The 21,990-nt window shown below is 57.7% G+C and overlaps 1 protein-coding gene and 1 non-coding gene across 2 annotated transcripts; both read left to right on the top strand.

Moving 5' to 3' along the window:
* The first annotated feature begins 3,248 nt into the window (after positions 1–3,248).
* LOC137760376 (small nucleolar RNA SNORD97) lies at positions 3,249–3,375 on the top strand. Its single transcript, XR_011073329.1, has one exon. It is a non-coding gene; the product is annotated as a small nucleolar RNA SNORD97 (small nucleolar RNA).
* Positions 3,376–7,341: 3,966 nt separating this feature from the next.
* DBN1 (drebrin 1) lies at positions 7,342–21,688 on the top strand. Its single transcript, XM_068536450.1, has 14 exons — positions 7,342–7,561; positions 12,210–12,265; positions 12,845–12,957; positions 13,138–13,212; positions 13,292–13,438; positions 13,578–13,655; positions 13,893–14,044; positions 14,129–14,192; positions 17,423–17,482; positions 17,572–17,695; positions 18,940–19,110; positions 19,495–20,180; positions 20,487–20,589; positions 20,767–21,688. The coding sequence occupies exons 1-14, from the start codon at positions 7,476–7,478 to the stop codon at positions 20,835–20,837; spliced, it is 1,986 nt and encodes a 661-aa protein (XP_068392551.1). The 5' UTR covers positions 7,342–7,475; the 3' UTR covers positions 20,838–21,688.
* Positions 21,689–21,990: the final 302 nt, after the last annotated feature.

Here is a 21,990-nt window from a genome sequence, read left to right as displayed (position 1 = left end):
GGAAGGCAGGTCTGCTAGACATCTGGAGTATACCAGTCATTCCTCACATCGTCTTACATGATCCTCCCAGCAACACTGTGAGGTGCCTGCAGTTATTCTCATTTTATAGATGAAAGCTTAGGAGACCTGACCAAAGTCGCACAGCTGCTGAGCCATGAGCCAGACTAGAAGGCAGGCACGAAGCTGGCTGCACTGTCCTGGGACTGGCCGGCACTGAGTGCAATGCTCCAGGGATACTCCTTCGGAAGCTTACTTCTGCCTGCTACCTCAAAACCTGGAGGCTATGGTGGTGGCCCCATCTTTCCCTGGGGTCTCTTGCTTCCCACTGGTGCCCTCCACTACCCCAGGGGGACTGTCATTTCTCCTGTTCCAAGTTTGGACTGGAGAGGGACTGAGGAAAGGCCCCAAACTAGGCCAAGACAATTCAGTGTGCCCATGGCCACCTGTCCTCCAGGGCTCCCTTGGCATGAGGAACCTCAGCACATCTAAAGTTGTTGGCATTCTCAACAGGTGCTTGGGCCTGTCCTCTTTAAGAGAAGAGGTGGGCCTCTCTGTTGTGTTCTCTCGAGGACCCCTGGAGCATGAGTGCAGGGCTTCCTGTGTTATTGGGTTGGCCAAAAAGTTCATTCGGGTTTTTCCAATTTCACGTCGTCTTTCCAGAGCCTAGAACAACAGTACCTAGCACATGGTGGATGCCCAGTGAATGTTTGTTGAATGACTGAATGAGGTGCCTATGGGACATTTAGGAGACCAATTCAGGGAGCAGCAGAAGATTCAAGTCTAGATTCACCTTGGATTCAATTTGGGAGTGAGTTTGGGGCAGTTATAGATACTTGTCTTTGATGCCCAGAGGGGGGGCCCAGGCAGGTCACATCAGGAGCAAGGCAGGTAGGATGTGGTTTTCTTTCAACATAGTTATCCCTGGCTTATTTTTTTTAAAAGAATTTCTTGTTGCCTTTTTAAAAATATTTATTTTATTTATTTATTTAATTTATTTTTTTGGCTGTGTCGGGTCTTTAGTTGAGGCATGCGGGGTCTTCATTGAGGCGTGCGGGATCTTTCATTGCGGCGTGGGCTCTTCGTTGTGGCACGCGGGCTTCTCTCTAGTTGTGGCGTGCAGGTTTTCTCTCTCTAGTTGTGGCACGCGGGCTCCAGGGCGCGTGGGCGGCACACGGGCTCTCTCGTTGAGGCACGTGAGCTCAGTAGTTGTGGCACTCAGGCTTAGTTGCCCCGTGGCATGTGGGATTTTAGTTCCCTGACCAGGGATCGAACCCACGTCCCCTGCATTGGAAGGCGGATTCTTTACCACTGGACCACCAGGGAAGTCCCTAGACATCCTTGGCATATTAAATGCAGAGTATCTTTCACTTCCGCAAAGAAATATACTCTCTCCCACTTCTCTTGAACCATGAAGCTCTCTCAGTCCATCCTTGGTTTCCATGGAGAGGGGTGGATGGTGAGTGCTGCTGGAAGCCGTCTGTGGGGGGCCTTCTGGGGGCAGCCGTGTGGGAATGCTGAGCTGTAGCCAGATCTGCCAGTTTACCAACAGCGTCCGGAGATTCAGACTTCTATGTGAAATTTGGTTTTTCAATGTTGGCAACTAAGTTAAATTTTTAAAAATCCTATTAAAAAAAAAATAAACGTGGACCAAATCCAGTGTTAGGATGGCCAGGGCCGCAGCATAGAGAAGACATGAGAGATGGAGGAGTAGCGACATCACAGCACAGGGCAGAGAAAGCAGAAGGAGCCGCCAGAAGTGGAGGATCACAGCCTCCGGGCGGGGCAGGAGTGTTTCCAGAAGTCACCAAGAGTGTCAACCAGGCAGGTAAGGCTGAGGAGTCCCCATGGCCTTTTGCAACTGGGTGACTTCCGATGCCAGGGTTGGAAGATCAAGGGGGAGGGTGTAGAGAGTGTGTAGATGAGAGTGTAGACGGCTGTCTTAAGAGGCTTGGCTGTGGTGGGCCCAGAGGACCACTAGCCATCGTGGTCAGCTGAGTAGCCAAGAGGGGTGGAGGAGGCAGCTTGGAGGCTCCTGCCAGGGGAAGGTGGTTGAAGAAATTGGAGGGCCGATGTAAAGGGAGAGTAGAGCAAAGAGCAGAGAGCTGGGGACTGAATCTCAGGAAAGCAGAGCTGGTCTGGATGGAAGTATAAACAAGCATGGGCACCTGCTCTGAACAGCCACCTCTCTCTCTGCCGGAACCACAGAGCAATCTCTTAGATGTCATTTAATCATCAAAACATGCTTAAGAGAGATGTCATGAAAGGCATGTTTCAGATGAGGGACCTGAGGCTCAGAGAGGGAAAGTGACCTGTCCAGAGCCACCCAGCCTGAATGGCCCGGGTCTGCTGCTCCATGGATCAAAGGCCAAGGTGCTCCCCACTGCACGTCCAAGCACCCGCCCTCCCCAACACAGAACTGCGGGGATCACGGTGTTCTCAAGCTTGGGTGTGAGGCTATGCAGGTGGAGGCCAAGGGTACTGGGAAATGTCTTTGTACCGGGCATGGGAGGCCATTAGCTCCCTTGGAGAGTGCAGTCCCCCCAGCCGAGGGGGCAGAGCCGTTGGAGGGGGGCTGAGTGGGCAACTGGAGAGACAGCAGGCCAGGGAGGGGCATTTCCCAGCTCTGAGCAGCTTGAGCTCGTTTGAAGTCAGCAGGGAGACAGGCGGTGGAGTACAGGGTACACAGGCAGGAACTGATGATTCTGGTGCTGCCTTCTTGGTGCTGGGCCCCAGCTGGGCCTTGGAACACTCACAGGGTACACAGGGTCCTGCTATAGGAAGGGAGCTGAGGCTAGGGGCTAAAGGGCCCTGCCCCATGGCACACAGGGGGCAGCAGCCGGGGCTGGGATTCGAACCTGAGTTGGCCTGAGTCCAAAGCCAAACCTGAGAGTGGAGGAAGGGCTCCTCCCCAGCTGGGACCTAAAGTGGGGCAGGGTAGGGCGTGCGGGGGTGACCCTAGGGTTCCAGGAGCTATGGTGGGGCAAGAAGAAGCTTGCTGGGAGCCTGCGGAGAACTCAGGGGGCTGGGGTCAGCCCTGGGAGATTGTGCAGTGGGGTCACTACAGAGTGGCCAGGGAGAGTCCCAAGACCAGCCTAGGTTCTCCCGCTCAGGGCCCGGGGGCAGTAGAAGGTTAACTCAGCTTTCACCCATGTCCCTTGCCACTGACAAAAATGACTACTACTTGGAGACTAGGTCAACTAGGAAGGACTCTCAGCCGCATTTCAGACTAGTTTAAGCAAAAACAGGGATAGCCCAATGATTATAAAGAGACACGTTATTAAGAGGACTTAATGCTGGAATTATTTACCTTCTTTCTCTCTTTTCTGTACTTCTATGTTTGCCTGTCAAAGAAAAAAAAAAAAAAAAACAGGGATAATTTGTCTCGTTTAACTTAAAAGGTTAATGGCTTCAGACATGGCAGGATCCAGTACCCATGGATGTATATCAGGAGTCTCTGAGCCCCCGGGTGCGCTCTCCGCACCCCCCATCCCCAGATCTCCCCCTACCTCCATTTCTCAGTTCTGCTTTTCTCAGTGCTGGCTTTATTCTCAGGCAACTCTCCCCATTATCAGCAAAGACGCCCCTCAGCCAGCTCCAGGCCCACATCCAGTGGGGCCAGCTCAGGGCTGGCTCCCATTGGACTGACTTGGGTCATGTGTCCATTCCTGAAGCAGTCACTGGTTCTGACCCACTGGCCTGAATCACATGCTCCCCTCTGGAGCCTGCAGTGGAAAATCAACTGGAAGACAGGCAGGGATGCCTGACCATGGATGTCCACTGCACTGGGCAGACATCCTGCTCTCCACGCCTAGGATCCCTGCCCCCTGACTCCTTCCCTAGACCCCACAGCTGTAGCCTCAGGAGCTACTACCAAATTCCAGGCCAGCCCCTGGATGCAAAAATGGGGGTGCTAGAAGGGGAAGCAGGGAGGGTGTGTGCTATGCTGATGTGATACAGGACAGACTGGGGTTCCCATACAGATTTTGCCACTCACCAGCTGTGTGTTACAGGGCGAGTAACTGCCCCTCTCTCAACCTCGGTTTTCCCAGCTGTGAAATAGTAATAATGGCCAACGCGTCAATAGCACCTACTATGTGCAGTTGCCATTTTAAGCATTTTCTAGATACTTTAAAAAAATCCTCAAACAGGGTCTTCCCTGGTGGTGCAGTGGTTGAGAATCCGCCTGCCAGTGCAGGGGACATGGGTTTGAGCCCTGGTCTGGGACGATCCCACATGCCACGGAGCAACTAAGCCCATGCGCCACAACTACTGAGCCTGCGCTCTGGAGCCCGCGAGTCACAGCTACTGAGCCTGTGTGCCGCAACTACTGAAGCTCGCACGCCTAGAGCCCGTGTTCCACAAGGAGAGAAGCCACCGCAATGAGAAGCCCGTGCACTGCAACGAAGAGTAGCCCCCCCCCACCCCCACCCCCCACCCCCCCGCTCACCGCAACTAGGGAAAGCCCACGCGCAGCCAAAAATAAATAAATAAAATAAACAAATTTATTTAAAAAAAAAAAACTCCTCAAACAGACCCTATGAGGTGGGTACCATCATTATCATCCCCATTTTATAGTGAGACAAGAAAGGCCAAGCAGAGTCTAAAGTCACACGGTAGTCTGTGCAGCTCAGGAGCAGAGCTAAGTGATGAAAGTGGCTGGCCCCATGCCAGGGGCAAGACCTGGAAAGTGCTGGGAGCATTGTAATGATGAGGGGGCAAATTTTGAAGGTGTGCTTGGTAGGAACTTGCAGAGGGAGGGTGAGGGCAGAGAAGGCTCCACCAGCTGGTGCTGAAAAAGTCCTGAAGCCTACATGTCAGCCTTGAAGCCTTCTCTGAGAGGTGTGGGGGAGCGCAGAGCAGGAAGGTGGGCGTGGAAGGGCGGGGCTGCAGCGAGGAAGGGGAAGGGGTTCTCGCTTCCTAAGCCTTCATCCAGTCACATCTTATCCTCACAACATGTTATCAAAGAGGAAACTCAGAGAGGGAAAGCATTTTACTCAAGGTCACACAGCGAGTGACAAACTTCTGGATCTGAATCCTCCCTCTTTCTTGGCTTTTCCACTCTGGGGACCCAGAAGCCATTGGACTAGGCTCCCAGTGCTGAGGGGGGGAGGGGCAGGGAGGAGCTCGAGATCTAGGAGTGGGAGAGACTTGAAGGGTGATCAGTGCTGGGAGTGGTAGACATGAAAGCCTGGTGGGAGGGCCTCCAAGGAGGCACCCAGCACCCACCCACCAAGGTTGAGCGTGTGGGTTTCAGGGGCAGCAGGTAGCTGATGGGAGGCAGATTTGCAGAAGAGGTAGTGATCATTGGTCACCCTGCTCCCACCGGTTGAGGAAACTGAGGACTACAACAGGGCCACTGAATTTGGCAATTTAGTGGTCTCTGGTGACCTTGGCCAGAGCAGTGCCAGGGAAATGCGGGAAGGAGACAGACTACCGGATGTACAAATTATAGGATGATAATGATGTGGAGGGGTGAAGGGTAGGCTCCAGGGTGTGTGAGCAGGGAAACTTCTTGCTCCCCTGGAAATAGAGAAAACTGGGCATGGGGCATATGGGGACTCTCTGTACTATCTTTGTAATTTTTCTGTGAATTTCAAACTGTTCTAAAATTAAGTTTGTTTAAAAATATAGATGGCAAAGAGGTAAGAGTGGGTGTGGCTGGAGTTTGTAGGTGTCTGGGGGGAAGCAGGAATTTGAGGAAGGGAGAGCATGCAGGTAGGGATTCTGTTTTTTGGATGTGAAATTGAGTGAGCAGGAGGCTGGGGAGGGGGCTTCGGGATGGGGAGATGAAGGTGTTCTGGGCTGGGAAAAGTCGAAGCAGGAAGGGACTGAGGCCGGAGATCCCCCTACCTACCGCTTCCAGGCACCCCTCAGCCCTGCTGTGGGGTCTTCCTCCCTCCCCAGAATCCTACTGACTCTGCCTGGGACTTGCTCCAAGTGGGGGCCGTGGAGAAACCGCCAGGGCCAGGGGTTCATGGGCATAGTGGACGCAGAGAGTTCCCCAGGTGGGGACCCATGAAATGTATTGAGTTTTAAGAGGTTCTTCCTACCCCAAAGCGCTGGGACCCACTGCTGGAGATCAGTGCACACACTGCTCTCCTCCTCTTGGCCCAGCTGGTTACCCAACTCAGAACTCAGAGGCCCAGCCCCACCAACTCCCAGATTGGACCAGGTAAAGTTTGCTCAGGTTCTGTCACCTCCTCTGGGAAGACAGGGGTGGGAGGCTTTGTAGGTGGAGGTAAAAGCTTCTGAGAGCTGCAGAGGGTTTCAGGATTCCAGCTCAGACAGGAGCAGGGATGCTCCAGGGGGTCCTGGCAGTGGTGTCCACTTCCCCTCGAGGGACTCCTCTTAGGCCCCAGTGTTTTCTGTGTTCAGAGCTTTGGGAAATTAAGGTGCCAGGAGGCTGGCCATGGAGTGTCCTTGGAGGAGCCCTGCCCTGAGAGTCTGGGGTTAGATTCCTCTGGGAGGCCTGAGGCTTGGGAGAGAAGGCAAAGGATTTCCTAGTCTGGCCCCACCTGAGAGGACTCAGGGGGCAGCTGGTAAGGGAGGGGTGCTCAGCATAGGGTAGGGCAGGGATGGGGTAGAGGTTGGCAATGTTGGGGTAAGGAGCTGAGAATGGTCTAGGAGGCAGGGATGGAGGGGTGTGGTTGGGAACAGGGATCAGAATGGGAACAGGATAGGTTGGAAAGAGGAAGGTGCAGCTAGGGGTGGGGTCTGATGAATGGGTAGGGGGTGTGTGCTAAGCATGGGGTTGGGAGTGGGGCTGGAGCTGGGAGGGGACAGAAATGGGGGGGGGGGATTTGGGGATGAAGACAGCAGTGGACAGTGATAGGGATGGACTAGGAATGGGCCTTTCAGAGGTGGGGATGGGCTGCAGATGGGCCAGGGGTGGCTGGCACGGGAATTGGGTTGGGGCTGGAGGTTGGGATGGACCAGGGATAGGGGTGAGGCTGGGTGGAGATAAATTAAGGACGGAGTGGGGCTGGGCCGGATTGGAATGGAGTGGATTTGGGATTGGGACCGGGAGCTGGAAAGGAGAGGGATGAAGCTGGGCCTGGATAGGGATTGGAGAGGTGGGGACGGGGCTAGGTTTGTGGCTGGGGACACCACAGGTGAGAATTTGGGACACGGGAAGAACGGCCCCGCGCAGAAGAGTACACCCGCCCGGGCGCGGGGCGCAGATACTGACGGCGAGGGGCGTGGGGGCGCCCCGGGGCAGGCCGGGAAGGGGGGGCGGGCCTCCCCTGGGCCGGGTCGGGGCGGCGCTAGGACCGAGCGCGCGGAGGGAGCGAGCCGGGCGGAGCCAGCGCCCCCCGCCCCCCGCCGGCCGGCTCCCCTCCCCCGGCCGCTGGCTCGCTCGGCTCGCAACGCTGCAGAGGCTCCGAGGCGGCGGCGGCGCGGCGACTCCCTCTTTCCCTCCCTCCTTCTCCGTCCGTCCGTGCGTCTGTCCGTTCGGCCTCGGTCCGGCCCGCAGCATGGCCGGCGTCAGCTTCAGCGGCCACCGCCTGGAGCTGCTGGCGGCGTACGAGGAGGTGATTCGGGAGGAGAGCGCGGCCGACTGGTGAGCCCCCGCCCCCGCCCCCCAGCCCCTTTGTCCCCGCGCCGCCGCGCCTTTGTTTCCACCCGGCCCCGTCGCCCCGCAGCCGGGAGGGAGGGGGAGACCCCGAAATGGTGCAGCGGCCCGGGAGAGCCAGGGAGGGGCTGCCTTTGTGCGCGCCGGGGGAGGGGCCGGGCCAGGCGGGGCACCGGCGGGCCCCAAGCGCCCGGAGGCGGCCCCAGCCGCGCGGTGGGAGCGGTGGCCGGACGCGGGCTGGAGAGACGCAGGGTCCAGATGTGTGGCCCGGGGCCTCCCGGCCTTGTGGAAGCCCATCCCCCGCCCCCTCCCCTTTGCCTCGGGCCGGGCGGACAGGTGTGCACGGGCGGCCAAGGGCACCTTTGCCACCTTTGAGCGGGCGAGGACCGGGCAGGGACCGAGCTAGCAGAGCCAGCGCAGCCTACCCGGCCCAACCCGGCCCCGGCCACAGCACAAAGGAAAGCTAGGGCGGGGGAGGAGCAGAGCGGGCTGGGGGCCGGGGCGCCCCGCCCACCGGGGGGCCTCTCGGAGTTGGGGTGTGATGGAAAGACGTTCATTGCCGCAGGGCCACCGCCAAGTGACTCCTGTTCCCCTCAGGGGTCGAGGAGGAGGCAAGGATAAGTGCTCTCCTCGATGCCAAAGGGATTGCAGGGAGTAGGCAGCTGGGCTGGGACATGCCAAAGGAACTGAACTGCCTGCCTAGGGGGCCAGGTGGGGTCCCTGGGAGGAAGCCCCCAGGCGCACCACTCTGCAGGAGTTCCCAGAGAATGATGAGGGGGTGAATGGATCCACTGAGCTCCTAGCCCTTTGGCCCAGGGGCAAGGGGCTCTCAGCTCCTCTGTGGGGGAGGAGCTGGGCTGCCCTCTCCTCCCTCCCCAGCTGTTGTCTCCCCCTAGGCTGTGGGAGGGGTTGGACCACCTGCTCTGGGGCTGGAGTCCCCAGGGTGGCAGGAAAGCCAGGGGGTTTCACACTGCCCCATTCAGGAATCATCATCCCCCCAAGATACTCTTCTCCTGGGGCAGATGCCCGTTCTGTTCCCTAGGGCTCTTCTCTCCTTGGCAGGCAGGAAACACAAAGTGAAGGCAGGTCTGAGGGACCTCACTTGGGCTGGCCTCACCCTCATGCTGGGAGGACACTGACCTGGGGGCTGGAGGAGGGGACAAGATGGCCAGGCATCCATGCCACAGTACTGCAGCACTGGCGGGCGGCCAGGCCTGGAGGGATGGACGTGGGAGACAAGCAAGCTCTCCTGTCCTGCGGGTCAGTCACAGGAGAGGCCAGCACAGGCTAAGCGGGCAAGCGGCCCATCCGTTGTCCCAGCCCTGCCCCAGGGGGACTGACATCATGGGAGGAGTTCAGGGCAAGTGGCTGGCTTGGACTGGTGGAGGAGCTGGCCTTGGGATATGGGCCATGCCTGGAGAGAGGCACAGCCCACCTCGGGACCCTTGCCCTCCAGTCTGGGGGTGCTGCCTGCCACCACCCCATTTACCCCTACCTTCCCAAAGGCAGAGCTCCCACAGCCACTGCTGGCCCACATCCTGCTCAGCAGAGGCCTGGGCTCCCACCACCCAGCAGCATCCATGTGGCCAAAGTGAGTTATTCATCACTGGCGTGCCTCACCCCTCCCCCACCCCAATCTGTGTTGTGTGTGGGACACACACAGATGTACACGTGCACCGTCATACATACATATATTTGCTCACTCCCAAGGGCCCAGATAAACATTTGGTAGAAAGGATGTGAGGATCTCCCAGCAGAAGGGGACATGAGGGTCCCCAGCACCTAGCACAGAACCAGGGGTACAGTGGGGTCTCAAGATTCAGGGGCAGACCCTGCATTCAGAGGCTGGAGGAGGGCGTCTTGGGTAAAATTGCTGTCTGGGCAAACGGGGCTTGGCACTGCCCTCCCTTACCTTACCTCTGAGTGGGGAGTAGGGGTTGGGGAGTTCACTCCTAGGGGGCTCACTCTGAAATGGACTGCTGCCCTGATGCTGGCAGCAGGGGACCCAGGAAGTCAGATTGTGTAGTGAAAAGAACTAGTGTTGTCCTGGATGTGACCCGACTCGCTATGTAACCACACTAGTCTCTGCTCCTCTCTGGTCCTCTTGAAAAGAGGAAAAGGGGAGTGGGCTCAACCATACCTGGGATACCCAAGGCCCTTCCAGTTCTAATATCCTGAGAGTGTGATTGTCCTGAAGAATCCACCTGCCCTGAGCCCCCCATCCTCAGCTGACCCCAGGATCTCCCTGGAGCTGCTACATTCCAGCTCCCACCTCACCCCAGTCCACTTTCTCTGGCCGAGATGGTTTCTCAGAGTTTTGTCTCAATATTGCAAACACCTTCTGGAGCTGCTCTGTGCTCTGTGTTGAAGGACTGAGTTAGATGTCCCACCTTCACGAAGCTTATAGTTCAGGACAGTGTCTGTCTCCAGGGGTTGGAGGTGGTGAGACATGTAGATTCCTGCCCCCCTCCATCCTGATTCCTTGCAGTTTCACCAGCTCCCACCCACCCAAGGCTCAGGCCACCTCGAATGTGCTTGAGAAGCACTGGTGGTCTAGTGAGATCTGGGGCAGGCTCAGGTGCCTCTTCCCGTCCCTGCTGGAGTGTGGTAAGCGCTTTGGGGAGGTGCAGCGCAGGGCAGGGCTTCATGGGAGCTGGCATTGGGTCCCTGAGAGATTTCAGTCAGGGATGGGCATGGGGTGGAGAAACAGGTCTGGCCTCCCTGTGAAGGGAACCACATATGCAGAGGCTCCAGGGTGGGAAATATCCAGAACTGTGCTGGGAATCAGGGAGCCATCCAATGTGACCGGAGTGTACGGTATGGATACGGAGGTCTGGCTGGAAAGGCAGGTGGGCGGAGCTCAGGGTTGAAGGCCTGCTGAAACCTTTGAACTCAGCTATGGTTTCCACCAGGTAAGGGCCAGGGCTGCAGCAGGAAAGGTGGCTGGAGGTGGGTAGGCAAGGAGTAAAGAATGGAAGGGGCAGGGTCCTGGGAGGAGCCAGGGTCCCTCAGAGAGCCTAGGAGAGGCTGACAAGTCACCCCAGGGAGGTGTGATGGCCAGAGCAGTGTCTGGGAGCCAGGGTCTTGGAGTTCTGCCTCAGTTTCTCATCTGTGGAATGGAGAAGGGAAGACCCTGCTTCTCTAAGGGCCTTTTGTTCCCAGTGGTGGGTTAGGGCAGCCAGACAGGTGGTGGGACAGCTGTGTTGAGAAGCAGCTGCCAGGACTGTAGCCTGGGCAACAGTTGGACCAGGAGCTCCTGGCCCCACAGCCCACCTGTGTCCCTTTCAGGAGGGAGGGATCCCGAGAAGCAGGGGGCTGGGGGCCCATTTGGCTCTGGCAGTGACTTGTGCTGACCTCATGGGGCTGGGCCTGGACCAGGCCCTCCCTGCTCCCTCCTTGCTCCGCCCTCCTCCCTCCTCCCTCTCCCCCTTCCTTCCTCTTCCCTCTCTCCCTTCCTCCCTCTTCTCTCCTCCCTCTTTCCTTCCCTCCCATTTCCCTTCCTCTCTCCCCGCTCCTTCATTTTCTCTTCATCCCTTCACTTCCCTCCCTTCTCTTGTCTTCTCTTTCTGCCTCCTGCTCGCTTTCTCTTCTGCATCTCCCTGGTGCTCCTGCCTCCTCTCCTCCTAGCCCCCTACCTTGGCAGTAAGGAAAGGGGAGCTTGGGGGAGGGGCTGAGCCTCCTGCACCTCCGGAACATGACCTTTATTCCTGGCCCCAAGCCTGTCCTCCAGGTGGGTCCTGGGGAGGAGACATCTCTCTCTTCCCTTCTGTGAAATGGATGCTGTGCCACTGCTACCTGTGAGGGAAAAGCTAGGGAGGAGGAGGAAGGAGGAAGGCTGCTAGGTCAGCTTTCTGCCAAAGCTGAGAGGGAAGGAAAGGCCAGCAGTCCCAAGAGGCCAGAGCCTCAGCTAGGGCGGAGGAGGCCTAGGGCTGGAAGGCCAGGAGAGCACATTCACCCAGGGGCCAGAGTCCAGGCAGGAGTGACCACGGTGACCTCATCCCCATTTCAGAGAGACTGAGATTGAGACTGAGGGCGTGTCCCCTTGGGGTCCTTTGTGTTCAGGAGGATGCAGCTGGGGTGGGCCAGTCGCGTGCCAATTGCTGGGTTGCCATAGTTACCAGGGGATGCCCAGAGCTGAACAGCATCAGGTTCTCTCTCCCCATCCCCCTCGATGTGGGGGGAGGGGCAGTGGGTACTGAGGCACGCGCCAGGTAGGTTCCTGGCAACGGCCAATGGGGATGAGGAGCGGTAGCCAGGGAACGGTAACCAAGGAACCGTCGCCTTGGAATCTCCATCTCACACCGCTGGCTGGGTTGCAGGCTGCTAGGGCCAGGGCTCCGAGGACGCAACACACTGGCTCACTGGAAGCAAGCGACTGGGCAGCGATTTCTTCCCCACTGCCTGCTCCCCACCTGACTCAGGCCTCCCTCCATCAGATCCCGGACTGTCCCCCACTGGATTCCAGCCTGAAATGGTGCTTAGCCCTGTTGTCATGGCGACAAGGCTTAAGTGCTGGGCTGGAACCCCCCTCCTGCCCTGCCCCCTCTGTGTCCCTCCTACCCCGGAGAGCCGTCTCCACCCAAAATTGGCTGCCTGGGCCCTGACAGTTCTCCCAGCCACCCCTCCCTCTCCCCAGGGCTCTGTACACATATGAGGATGGCTCAGATGACCTCAAGCTTGCAGCGTCAGGAGGTAAGAATTCCAGCCATTCCTTTGCCTTCCTCTCCGCTCCCTCCTCCGGTTGTTTTCTTCCCCATCCGCCTGGCTCCAGGCCACCTCGCTGCCTGCATCCAGCAGACCCACACTTGTCTGGCCAAGTGTCCTTCCTGTGGTTATCCCTAAGATCCCCAGGGTGGGGAGGGAGGGAGACTTGTTTCCTGTTTGATTATGAGAAGACTGAGCCTCAGAGAGGGAGAGTGACTTGCCCAAAGTCACACAGCTAGGCGGGAACGGGCCTGGCAGGGATGGCCCAGATCACCCCACTTTCTTGAGAGCCCTAAAAGGTTTTATTTTACCTCAGTGGGTGCCAGCCCCGCGTGAGACTTGGTGTGTGAAGAACACTTCCTCAGTTCTTCCCCAAGGTCCTGGGGGATTCAGAGGCAAAGCTCACGCCTGCCTGCTGCCTCTTTCACACCAACACAGAACTCTGGGACTTCCAGATCTCTGGCGGTGCCTGCAGAGCCCACAAGAGGAGTCTTTGCTTTGGGTTCCAGGCCCTTTGTGGGGGAGGGATTCAGGAGATGGGGCCTGACACCCTCCTGATTCCCCCAGATGGGGGCTTGCAGGAGCTCTCTGGCCACTTTGAGAACCAGAAGGTGATGTATGGCTTCTGCAGCGTCAAGGACTCCCAGGCTGCTCTGCCGAAATACGTGCTCATCAACTGGGTATGCGGCTATGGGCTGGGGAAGGGAGCCGAAGGCCCAAGAACGGTTATCCTCCATCCCACTCCACTCACTGACACTGCTGGAGAGAACCCCACTAGTCCCGGGAAGAGAGCCCTGGGCCTCAGCCTGCCGCCAACTCTTGTCCTTTCCCGACGCCCCCTTTTGCTGGGTACTTTGCAGGTTGGCGAAGATGTGCCTGATGCCCGCAAATGTGCTTGTGCCAGCCACGTGGCTAAGGTGGCCGAGTTCTTCCAGGTGCGAGTGGGGTCAGGGCCCAAGGGGGCGGTGATGGGAGGGAGCCCTGCTGCCTGAACACGCCTTCCTCCTGCTGCAGGGCGTCGATGTGATCGTGAACGCCAGCAGTGTGGAAGACATAGATGCGGGCGCCATCGGGCAGCGGCTCTCCAACGGGCTGGCACGGCTCTCCAGCCCCGTGCTGCACCGACTGCGGCTACGTGAGGATGAGAACGCCGAGCCGGTGGTCAGTGTGCGCCCCAGGCAGGCTGGCCCTGCCCAGGGCTCCGCCGTCCGGTTCCTCTCAGTCCTCACCCTTTGCGTGTGGGGGCTCCTGAGCACTCGGCCCGTGGGCTTGGCTCACGCCAGGCCGCTTGACTCTGCAGGGCACCACCTATCAGAAGACTGATGCAGCTGTGGAGATGAAGCGGATTAACCGCGAGCAGTTCTGGGAGCAGGCCAAGGTGTGGACCCTGACCCCGGCCTGCAGGCTGAGCTGCCCCTCCCTGTCCTGACCCCATGGGGCAGCTCTGCCTTCTCTCCCTAAGCGCCTCCCTTCAGCAGCCTGGCCCGTCCTACGTGCTTCCCCTACCGAGGGAGCAAGCCCCTGAATTCTCAGAACCCTGGGCTGGGGGTGGGCTGGAGGGCTGGGGTGGGCCCCGGGCTCAGGGCCTGCACTGCCTTGGCACGGGGTGCTGCAGAAGGAGGAGGAGCTGCGGAAGGAGGAGGAGAGGAAGAAGGCTCTGGATGAGAGGCTCAGGTTTGAGCAGGAGCGGATGGAGCAGGAGCGGCAGGAGCAGGAGGAGCGGGAGCGGCGCTACCGGGAGCGGGAGCAGCAGATCGAGGAGCACAGGTGCGCCCCGCCCCACCCCCCGGGCCCTGGGCCGCCGGCCCCGAGTGGCCCGTCCTGAAGGGCTCCCTGCGCCTTTCATTCCAGGAGGAAACAACAGACTTTGGAAGCAGAGGAGGCCAAGAGGCGGTTGAAGGAGCAGTCCGTCTTTGTAAGTTCTTAGTCGGGGTTCCTGTCTCCTGGTGAGGGAAGTGAGGATGGTCCCTGTGTTCCTGGGCCTCTTGCGGGGGGAGTAAGTGTCTTGGGGACAGTGCTGGGCATTCTGGGTACTGCCGCATGGGCACGGGGTATCATGCAGTGTCAGGCCTGGTACCTGATCGTGTGGGGTTCTGTTCCCTGGCTGTGGAAAGAGACCTCCTTGGAGAAGCTAATACTCTAGACTGAAAGAGAAAATCTACCTTGACCCAGACCCTCACTGGCCAGGCTCCTCCTGCCCCCTCCCAGCAGGGCCTGAGGGGCTCGAGGTGGATTAGCCATGCTTCCTGCCCTTATGGGGCTCGAGGCCTGGTCCCCACAGCAAGAGTGCTGCAGAGCCATTGAATGAATCTGGGCTGGTGTTCTGAGCATCTATATACAAGTGTGTGTAGTGTCTCTTTGAGAACAGGCGCTTGTTCCAGGGGTGCTGGCTGAACCTCCAAACATTGGGATGGCCCATAGGGTCATCATGATTGACCCTTTCAAAATCGCAGTGGAGTCAAATCTTCATGCTTTGAATTGAATTTTATACTTGAGCAATAGCTAAGGTCATTCAAAGCTGAGCATGGTAGAGTTTAGGACAGGAGGTGGGCAGTAGTCGTCTGGACTGGGACTGGGACGGGTAGCCGTTGGGCCCTGGGGACTCAAACAGGCTCCAAGGTCGCGCCCACAGGGGGCTGGCCGGACAGCCCTGCCGGCACTGGCATTAACGGCTGTCATAGGTCATTCCACTCACATTAGCCCCTGGGGGTGGAGAGGACATGCGGTTAGTAAGCTGCAGCCTCATTCATTCAGCAAACCCTTGCCACCTGCCACGTGCTGGTGTGAGAAACATGGTGGAGAACAAGATGAACAAGGCTCTTTTACAATTAATTGATGAATTAGTTTATTTTTAATTGCGGCAAAGTGTACATAACATAAAACGTACCATATTGACCATTTTCCAGTGTACGGTTCCGTGGTGTTAAGTGTATTTATATTGTACAACCATCACCACTGTTTATCTCCGGAATTTTCTTCATCTTCCCATACTGAATCTCTGTACCCATTAAACACTAACTCCCCATTGCCCCCTCCCCCAGCCCCTGGCAACTGCTTTCTGCTCTCTGTGTTTAAGAATGTGACTACTCAAAGTACCTTGTATGGGTGGAATCATGCAGTTATTTTACCTTTTGTGACTGGCTTATTTCATTTAGCATAACATCTTCAAGGTTTATCCATGCGTCAGAATGTCTTTTTCTTTTGAAAGCTGTTAATATTCCATTGTATATGTATACCAGATTTTGTTCATCCGTTCAGAGCAAGTTCTTTTTGAAAAAGCTTATTTTTATGGAAAATTTCACATACATACACAAAAGTAGAAAGAATAGTATAGTGAACCCACTGAACTGATTGCTCACCTTCACCAATTACCAGTGTTTCAGGCAAAGGCTTACAGTGTCACACCATTATTTTATAGTCTCATCTGACCCTTCAAGTGTGGCTCATGCGACAGTGACAGTAGGTGTTTTAGCAGGTCACTGTGGTTACCCTGCAACTGCAGGTCCTCTGAGGGAGTTCCCACATGAGAAACTTTGGAATTTAGAACCATGAAGTGCTTTATATTGGCTTAAGGAGCTATTCTGCTTTCTCTCTTCTGATAAGAATTGCATTCCTTACGTGAGTTCCCTTTTTGCCTGGGATGCCAGGGAGCTTCCATTTATCTGAAGATGCTCAGGGATAGCAATGCTATTGACCTTTATGGTTAGTATATTGATGTCTTTCTCCAACCCCAAGCTCTAATTTGTTTCAGTGGTTTTCGTAGTGTTATGTAGTTAAGGTTTTTGTGGTAAGCTGCCTCTGGTCCTTTTTTTGAACAAGGCAGAGGAACCTAGCAAGGTTATACTAGGCAGGGGCAGCGTAACAGCAAAGGCTGGTGGGATGTACATTTTTTGGGGAAGGCAAGGAGACTTCCCCAATGACTGGAGCCCGCTGGGAAATTTGGGAGGAGAGAGCAAGGTCAGAGGAGGAGTTTAGACTTCATTCTGGAAGACACCAAGTGGCAGTTGGGATGACAGCCCTCTTGAGGCTTTTGGTGTGATGAGTTCAACTGAGGAAACAGGTACGAACTGAACCTTGGGCTGGCCACTCACACACGTACGTGAGTTCTTATCCTGTATCACCCACAAAGGGTGGGAGATGATCCAGAAACAGGAAATTATGACACAGTGTAATCTGTGGTGTATGCCTGGAACACCTCATGGGGACCCAGGGAAGGAAATGACCTGAATGGGCCAGGGACCCCTTCCCGAGGAGGCAGTGCCCAAGCTGAGGCCGGAAGCAGGAAGAGCTGGACCTGGGGTCGGGCACTTGGGGAGAGAGATTCATCTCCCATGCCAAGGCACGGAGGTGGGAAGTTGTATGCATGTTCCAGGAACTGCAACTACATCATGCTGAGGAATTTATGCCTACATCTCACAGGGTGTGGGTGAGTCAGGGTGGGAGGGGAGCACTGTGAGAAGTGATGGACTAGATCAGGCAGGGAGAAGGGAACGTGGGCCAAGCAAAGGGGCCCCACCTACCTTTACTCCTGGGGTTGCAATCTCAAAACAGCGAGTGAAGTGGACATGTGAAGGGCAGTAGGGAGTGGTGGGGGCTGTGGTGAACTGGACAACACACACCCTGTGGGCCGCTACAGTGCAGCTCTAGTCAATGGCTGCTTTGGGACACGCTGGCCTGTGTTGGCAGGGCTTCTGGCATTTCAAGAGAAACTGGAGACCCTGATCTCAGTAAGAAAACCTGATTTTTAAGTGATGGCGACTAACATTTTGAAAAGATCCTTTCAGGTCTGTAGAGAAGAAATGGGGGGAAGAGAACAAGGAGGCAGGGGACTAATGAAGAAGCCTCAGTCGTGTTACCAAGATCCAGGCAGCAGTGATGGAGGTGTGGTTGGCTAGGTGCGGTAGGTGTGGTAGGAGGTTGGAGAAAAGTAAGCTGCAAAGCAGGGAGTGCTCCTGGATGGCCCTGGGTGCCCAGGGGCCTGTCTGGACTGGAGATGAGGTGGCTGAGGACCTTGCAGATAGAAGGTGCTGTGTGACTGGGTCGTGAAAGTGGTTCCAGATAGTGGAGGAAACATGGGGGCTGTAAGAAAGCCAAGAGCTCCTGTGGGAGTGGGGTGCTCAGAACACCTTCCCTTTTGGTTTCCAGGGTGACCAGCGGGATGAGGAGGAAGAGACCCAGATGAAGAAGTCAGAATCGGAGGTAGAGGTGAGAGCCGGGGGGACCAGACATCTTGAGTTTGGTAGGGCTGCCTCAGTTGGGCCCCGTCTGGCCTGACCCTTTCCATGTGCCCCCAGGAGGCAGCAGCCATTATTGCCCAGCGACCTGATAACCCACGGGAGTTCTTTAAGCAGCAGGAAAGAGTCGCATCGGCCTCCGCAGGCAGCTGTGATGTGCCCTCACCCTTCAACCACCGACCAGGTAGTCCCAGCTCCCACCCCCACCCAATCCCCACTCCTCAGGTTTTGGCCTTGAGCCTCTTTGGGACCTTTCTTGGAAGGGAAACCTTGCCCAAGGACCCCTTGGAGAAGGCAAGGCCAATTATCAGGTGTGCTTCCACCCACCACCTCCAGGTGGCAGGGCTGAGAAGGGCTCCGGCAGGGTCAGTGTTGGGCCTGGGCTGAGCAATTGGCTGTGCTAGAGCCATCTGGGCATTTCTCACAAGGGCTAAGGCATGCCCCTGGCTGCAAGGAGTAGCCCTGCTGGGGTTGAACTAGGTCTTATCTGAAGGGCTGTGGGTGCATGAGGAGTGGGCTCTTTCCCTGGTCCTGAGTTTGAGCAGCCTGGAGCCTGTACCCAGGGTTCCCTGTTTGGATTCTCCCTGTGCAGCTTCCACCTCTCCTTGAAGCCCCCTTCCGCTCCCTGTCTGCTGGTCTGTTTGCCCCTTCTGTGTGCTTGGCTCTGTGCTAGGGTTCCAGGGGTGGGGCAGGCTGTTCCGAGGCGTGGGCTGCCCTGAGGCTGGTTGCATTGTGGCGTATCAGGCTCTTTGCTGTGTGTGGCTGGTGTGGTGGAGTCATCTGTTGGCTTGAGGCTCTGGCCCAGCTTGGCTGAATGTGCGCCCTGGCTGAAGGCAGCTTAGACATCCAGGGCCAGGCTGGGGGTGGATGAGGCCTCGGGGTGGGGGTGGGGGAGACTGACCCTCTCTTGTCCTCTGTCTCTCTCTCTCTGTCTGTCTCTCTTGGCAGGTCGTCCGTACTGCCCTTTCATAAAGGCATCGGACAGTGGGCCTTCCTCCTCCTCCTCTTCCTCCTCCTCCCCTCCACGGACTCCCTTTCCCTATATCACCTGTCACCGCACCCCAAACCTCTCTTCCTCCCTCCCATGTAGGTAGCAGCCCCAGGCCTCCGTGGGGGGGGTAAGGAGGGCCCCCCGCTTCCCAGCAGCCCCCCTGCCCTCACTCCCCCAGCCTGACTGCTGATCTCTGGTGTTTGTCCCCAGAGCAGGTACCGCCCGCCTCTTTCCCTTGGCCCTGAAGGGACACTGGCCCTTAGGGGCCTGGCTTACAGGGTCTGGAGCTGTGGTCTGGCCCCTGGGGGGCCTGGGGAGCTCCCAGCCCGGACCCAGACTCCAGAGAGGAGGGGCTGGTCAGGCCCCAAGGTGGACAATCCTGGTTCCACCTGGCTCCCTGGCCCTTACTGACCAGCCTAGGGGTTTTTGTTCCACAGGCAGCCACCTGGACAGCCACCGGAGGATGGTGCCTACCCCGATCCCTGCCCGGAGCCCATCTGACTCCAGCATGGCCTCTACCCCTGTCACTGAGCAGATCGAGCGGGCCCTGGATGAGGTTATGTCTTCGCAGCCTCCACCACTGCCACCACCACCCCCAGCAGCCCAAGGTGTGTGAATGGCCCTAGCCCCTGGGCTGGGAACTCCAAATGGCCATGGTAACAACCCCCCAGGGATCTGGGCCAGACTGTACTGCCCTGGAAATGGCTGGGGCAGGGAGGAGCCCTGGTCAGACCTGCCCTCTCTGCACCTCAGTGTCTCCCTGGAGTGGGGATTGTGCCTTCCTCCCAGGGCTGCTGAGCGGTTGAAAGACACTAGGTAAAGGGGCAGTGGGGCCCAGTGGGTGCTAGAAGGCACTCTGCATGGAAGTCTTAGGGGAGGCCTTCTCTCCTGGACTCCTCAGTGGGTGGGCAGGGTACTGTAGGGTGCCTGCCCAGGGCCCGCATCCTTTCCTGGGAGCTGATCACATGTCTCCTCCATCCGTGCTTTGACAGAGACCCAGGAGCCCAGCCCCGGCCTGGATAGTGAAGAGACCCGCAAGGAAGCCAGAGCAGCAGACCCTCAGGCCTGGGCCAGCCCCCTGGAGGAGTCCCCTCAGGCACCAGAGCCTCCCCAGGGCCAAGGCAGCCCCACGGAGGACTTGATGTTCATGGCGTCTACAGAGCAGGCAGTCCTGGCTGCCTCTCTAGAGCCTGCCATGGCTGGAGCCTCTGCAGCTGACACCCCAGCAGCTGATGCCATTGAAACCGACACTGCTGCTGCTGACACCAGTGTTGCCAACACCGTCACCCCTGCCACTGCCAGCCTCATTGACCTATGGCCTGGCAATGGGGAAGGGGCCTCCGTACCCCAGGCTGAGCCTAGGGCCCCCACACCACCCTCAGGTGCCAAAGTCACTCTGGCAGAAGTGCCCCTGCTGGACGAGGTGGCTCAGGAGCCACTGCCGCCGGCAGGTGAAGGCAGTGCCAACCTTCTCAATTTTGATGAGCTGCCTGAGCCACCAGCCACCTTCTGTGACCCAGGGGAGGAAGTAGAAGGGGAGCCCCTGGCTGCTCCCCAGGCTCCAACTCTGCCCTCAGCTCTAGAGGAGCTGGATCAGGAGCCGGAGCAGGAGCCGGAGCTGGAGCCAGAGCCCCACCTGCTGACCAATGGCGAGACCACCCAGAAGGAGGGGACCCAGGTGGGGCTGGGGCTGCCTGATGGGAGGGGAAGTGGTCAGGGCTGGAGCAGGGGGCTGACCCTGCCTTCCTTAGGCTTGCAGCAGTACCCTGCCCCCCTTCTCTGTGACCCACATCGTTGCGGGGGGAAGCTGTATTTCATTCCCCCTCCCGGGGCCAGCTCTGCTTTTATTCCCAAGGCAGGCATCTGTGTTTGCCTGGCAACCACTGATACAATCGCTGGTTGCTGGGGAAACGTGCTCAGGCCTGGTAGGTCAGCCCTAGTCCTGCTGGGTGGGACCCAGTGACATGGAGCTTTTCTCATACAGGCCAGTGAGGGGTATTTCAGCCAATCACAGGAGGAGGAGTTTGCCCAATCGGAAGAGCTGTGTGCAAAGGCTCCGCCTCCTATGTTCTACAACAAGCCTCCAGGTAGTACTGGGATGGGTGATGGAGAAGAATTTGGGTGGCGATGCTGTGTTCAAGTGTGGACAGGCAGCCCTCCCCCCGCCTGCCGCACAGCTGGCACAGCTCCCCAGGGTTGGGAGGGACACAGGCATGGATCTGCTGGGCCATCTCCTTAACTCCCCTCCCTTCTGCACACCATAGAAATCGACATCACCTGCTGGGATGCAGACCCGGTACCGGAAGAGGAGGAGGGCTTCGAGGGTGGCGACTAGCGGTGATGCTTGCCCTCAGGCTGCCCTCGCCAAGGCCGCCCACCTGCGCCGGCCTCTGGCCAGACGGCCCGCAGTGCCTGCACTTGCAGCAGCTCCGCCTGGCACCCACTCTGGATTCCGGCCCTGGCCGGGGACTTGGCCGCTTCCCTACCCACAGGGCCCTACTTTTACAGCTTTTCTCTCTTTTTTAAAGTTGATAGGAGACTTGTACAGTTGACTGGTTTTCCTCCCGTTGGTAGTTGAGATGCTGTTGCAAATTCCACCCCCTTCCCACCTGGTCCAGATTGTAGCTCTTAGTCCTCCCTGCTCACTCAGCTGGCCGGGGTGGAGGCCTCACCCTGCTTGGGGCCTGGCGTGGGGGGAAGTTCTGGTGGGAAAATGTTCCCCCCACCTCTTTTCCTAGTTTTCTGTTTCTTGGAAAAATATCACTTTGTATTCTCTGTCCAGGGCTTCAGATATTTTGCACGAATTTTAAAACATGGCAATAAATGGCTCGTGGGCTCTGGCTCCCTGGGACCCGCCCCCTCCCCCCTTCTCTTGACCCCTCCCCACCTGGCCCGAAGGAAGTAGCAGGCCCAGCTGGGGCCTCTCAGCTTCCTGGCCCTTTCCTGCCCCCTCCTGCTGGGCAGGTCCCAGGCTGGAGGCCCTAGGCGTGATTCAGGTCAGGGCTATGGGTGGCCCCTTTCCACCTCCTCCCTCTTTGCTTGGGTTCCTTTTTCACGTTCAGTAACTGTTTTTTGGAAAGCACAAACTTCTGTAACAGGTCGTGCTCATGTCTGTTAATAAAGAAATCCAGATCCCTTTGGGCCTGCTGCTCCGGGCCTCCAGGGGCTGATCTGGGGTGGACCGCCTGCCACGACCCCATTCCCAACTCTTCCCACTTCCAAGGCTGCAGGGGGCACCCTCAACAAGACCTCAAGGGCAAGGAAGGTGGGGTATGAGGCTCCCTGGGGAACCGGCCAGTGGTTTGAAGCAGGCAGACCTCAGGTTTAGTTCTACACCCTCAGGCCGGTTTGTAGCTGAAAGGCGCAACAAGGTTCGGTCCCGATAAGGCCGGGCACACCTGGCCGCCAGAACCTTGGGTGCAAGCAGTGGGTGCCCCCTCCGCTTGTACCAAACCAGATCACACACCTTTATTATCCTCAAAATGTAA

Source organism: Eschrichtius robustus, chromosome 2 (genome assembly GCF_028021215.1).
Source record: "Eschrichtius robustus isolate mEscRob2 chromosome 2, mEscRob2.pri, whole genome shotgun sequence".
Taxonomy (NCBI): domain Eukaryota; kingdom Metazoa; phylum Chordata; class Mammalia; order Artiodactyla; family Eschrichtiidae; genus Eschrichtius; species Eschrichtius robustus.
The sequence above is the reverse complement of the archived record's forward strand: the minus strand, read 5'-3'. Positions and strand labels throughout refer to the sequence as shown.

What these genes read in the sequence shown, in the direction of transcription:
- DBN1 (XM_068536450.1), top strand. Translation starts at nt 7,476, where the DNA reads ATGGCCGGCGTCAGCTTCAGCGGCCACCGCCTGGAGCTGCTGGCGGCG. An exon ending in AGGTGGCCGAGTTCTTCCAG is followed by an intron (nt 13,213 to 13,291) that starts GTGCGAGTGGGG and finishes CTCCTGCTGCAG; the next exon opens with GGCGTCGATGTGATCGTGAA. An exon ending in AGTCAGAATCGGAGGTAGAG is followed by an intron (nt 17,483 to 17,571) that starts GTGAGAGCCGGG and finishes ATGTGCCCCCAG; the next exon opens with GAGGCAGCAGCCATTATTGC.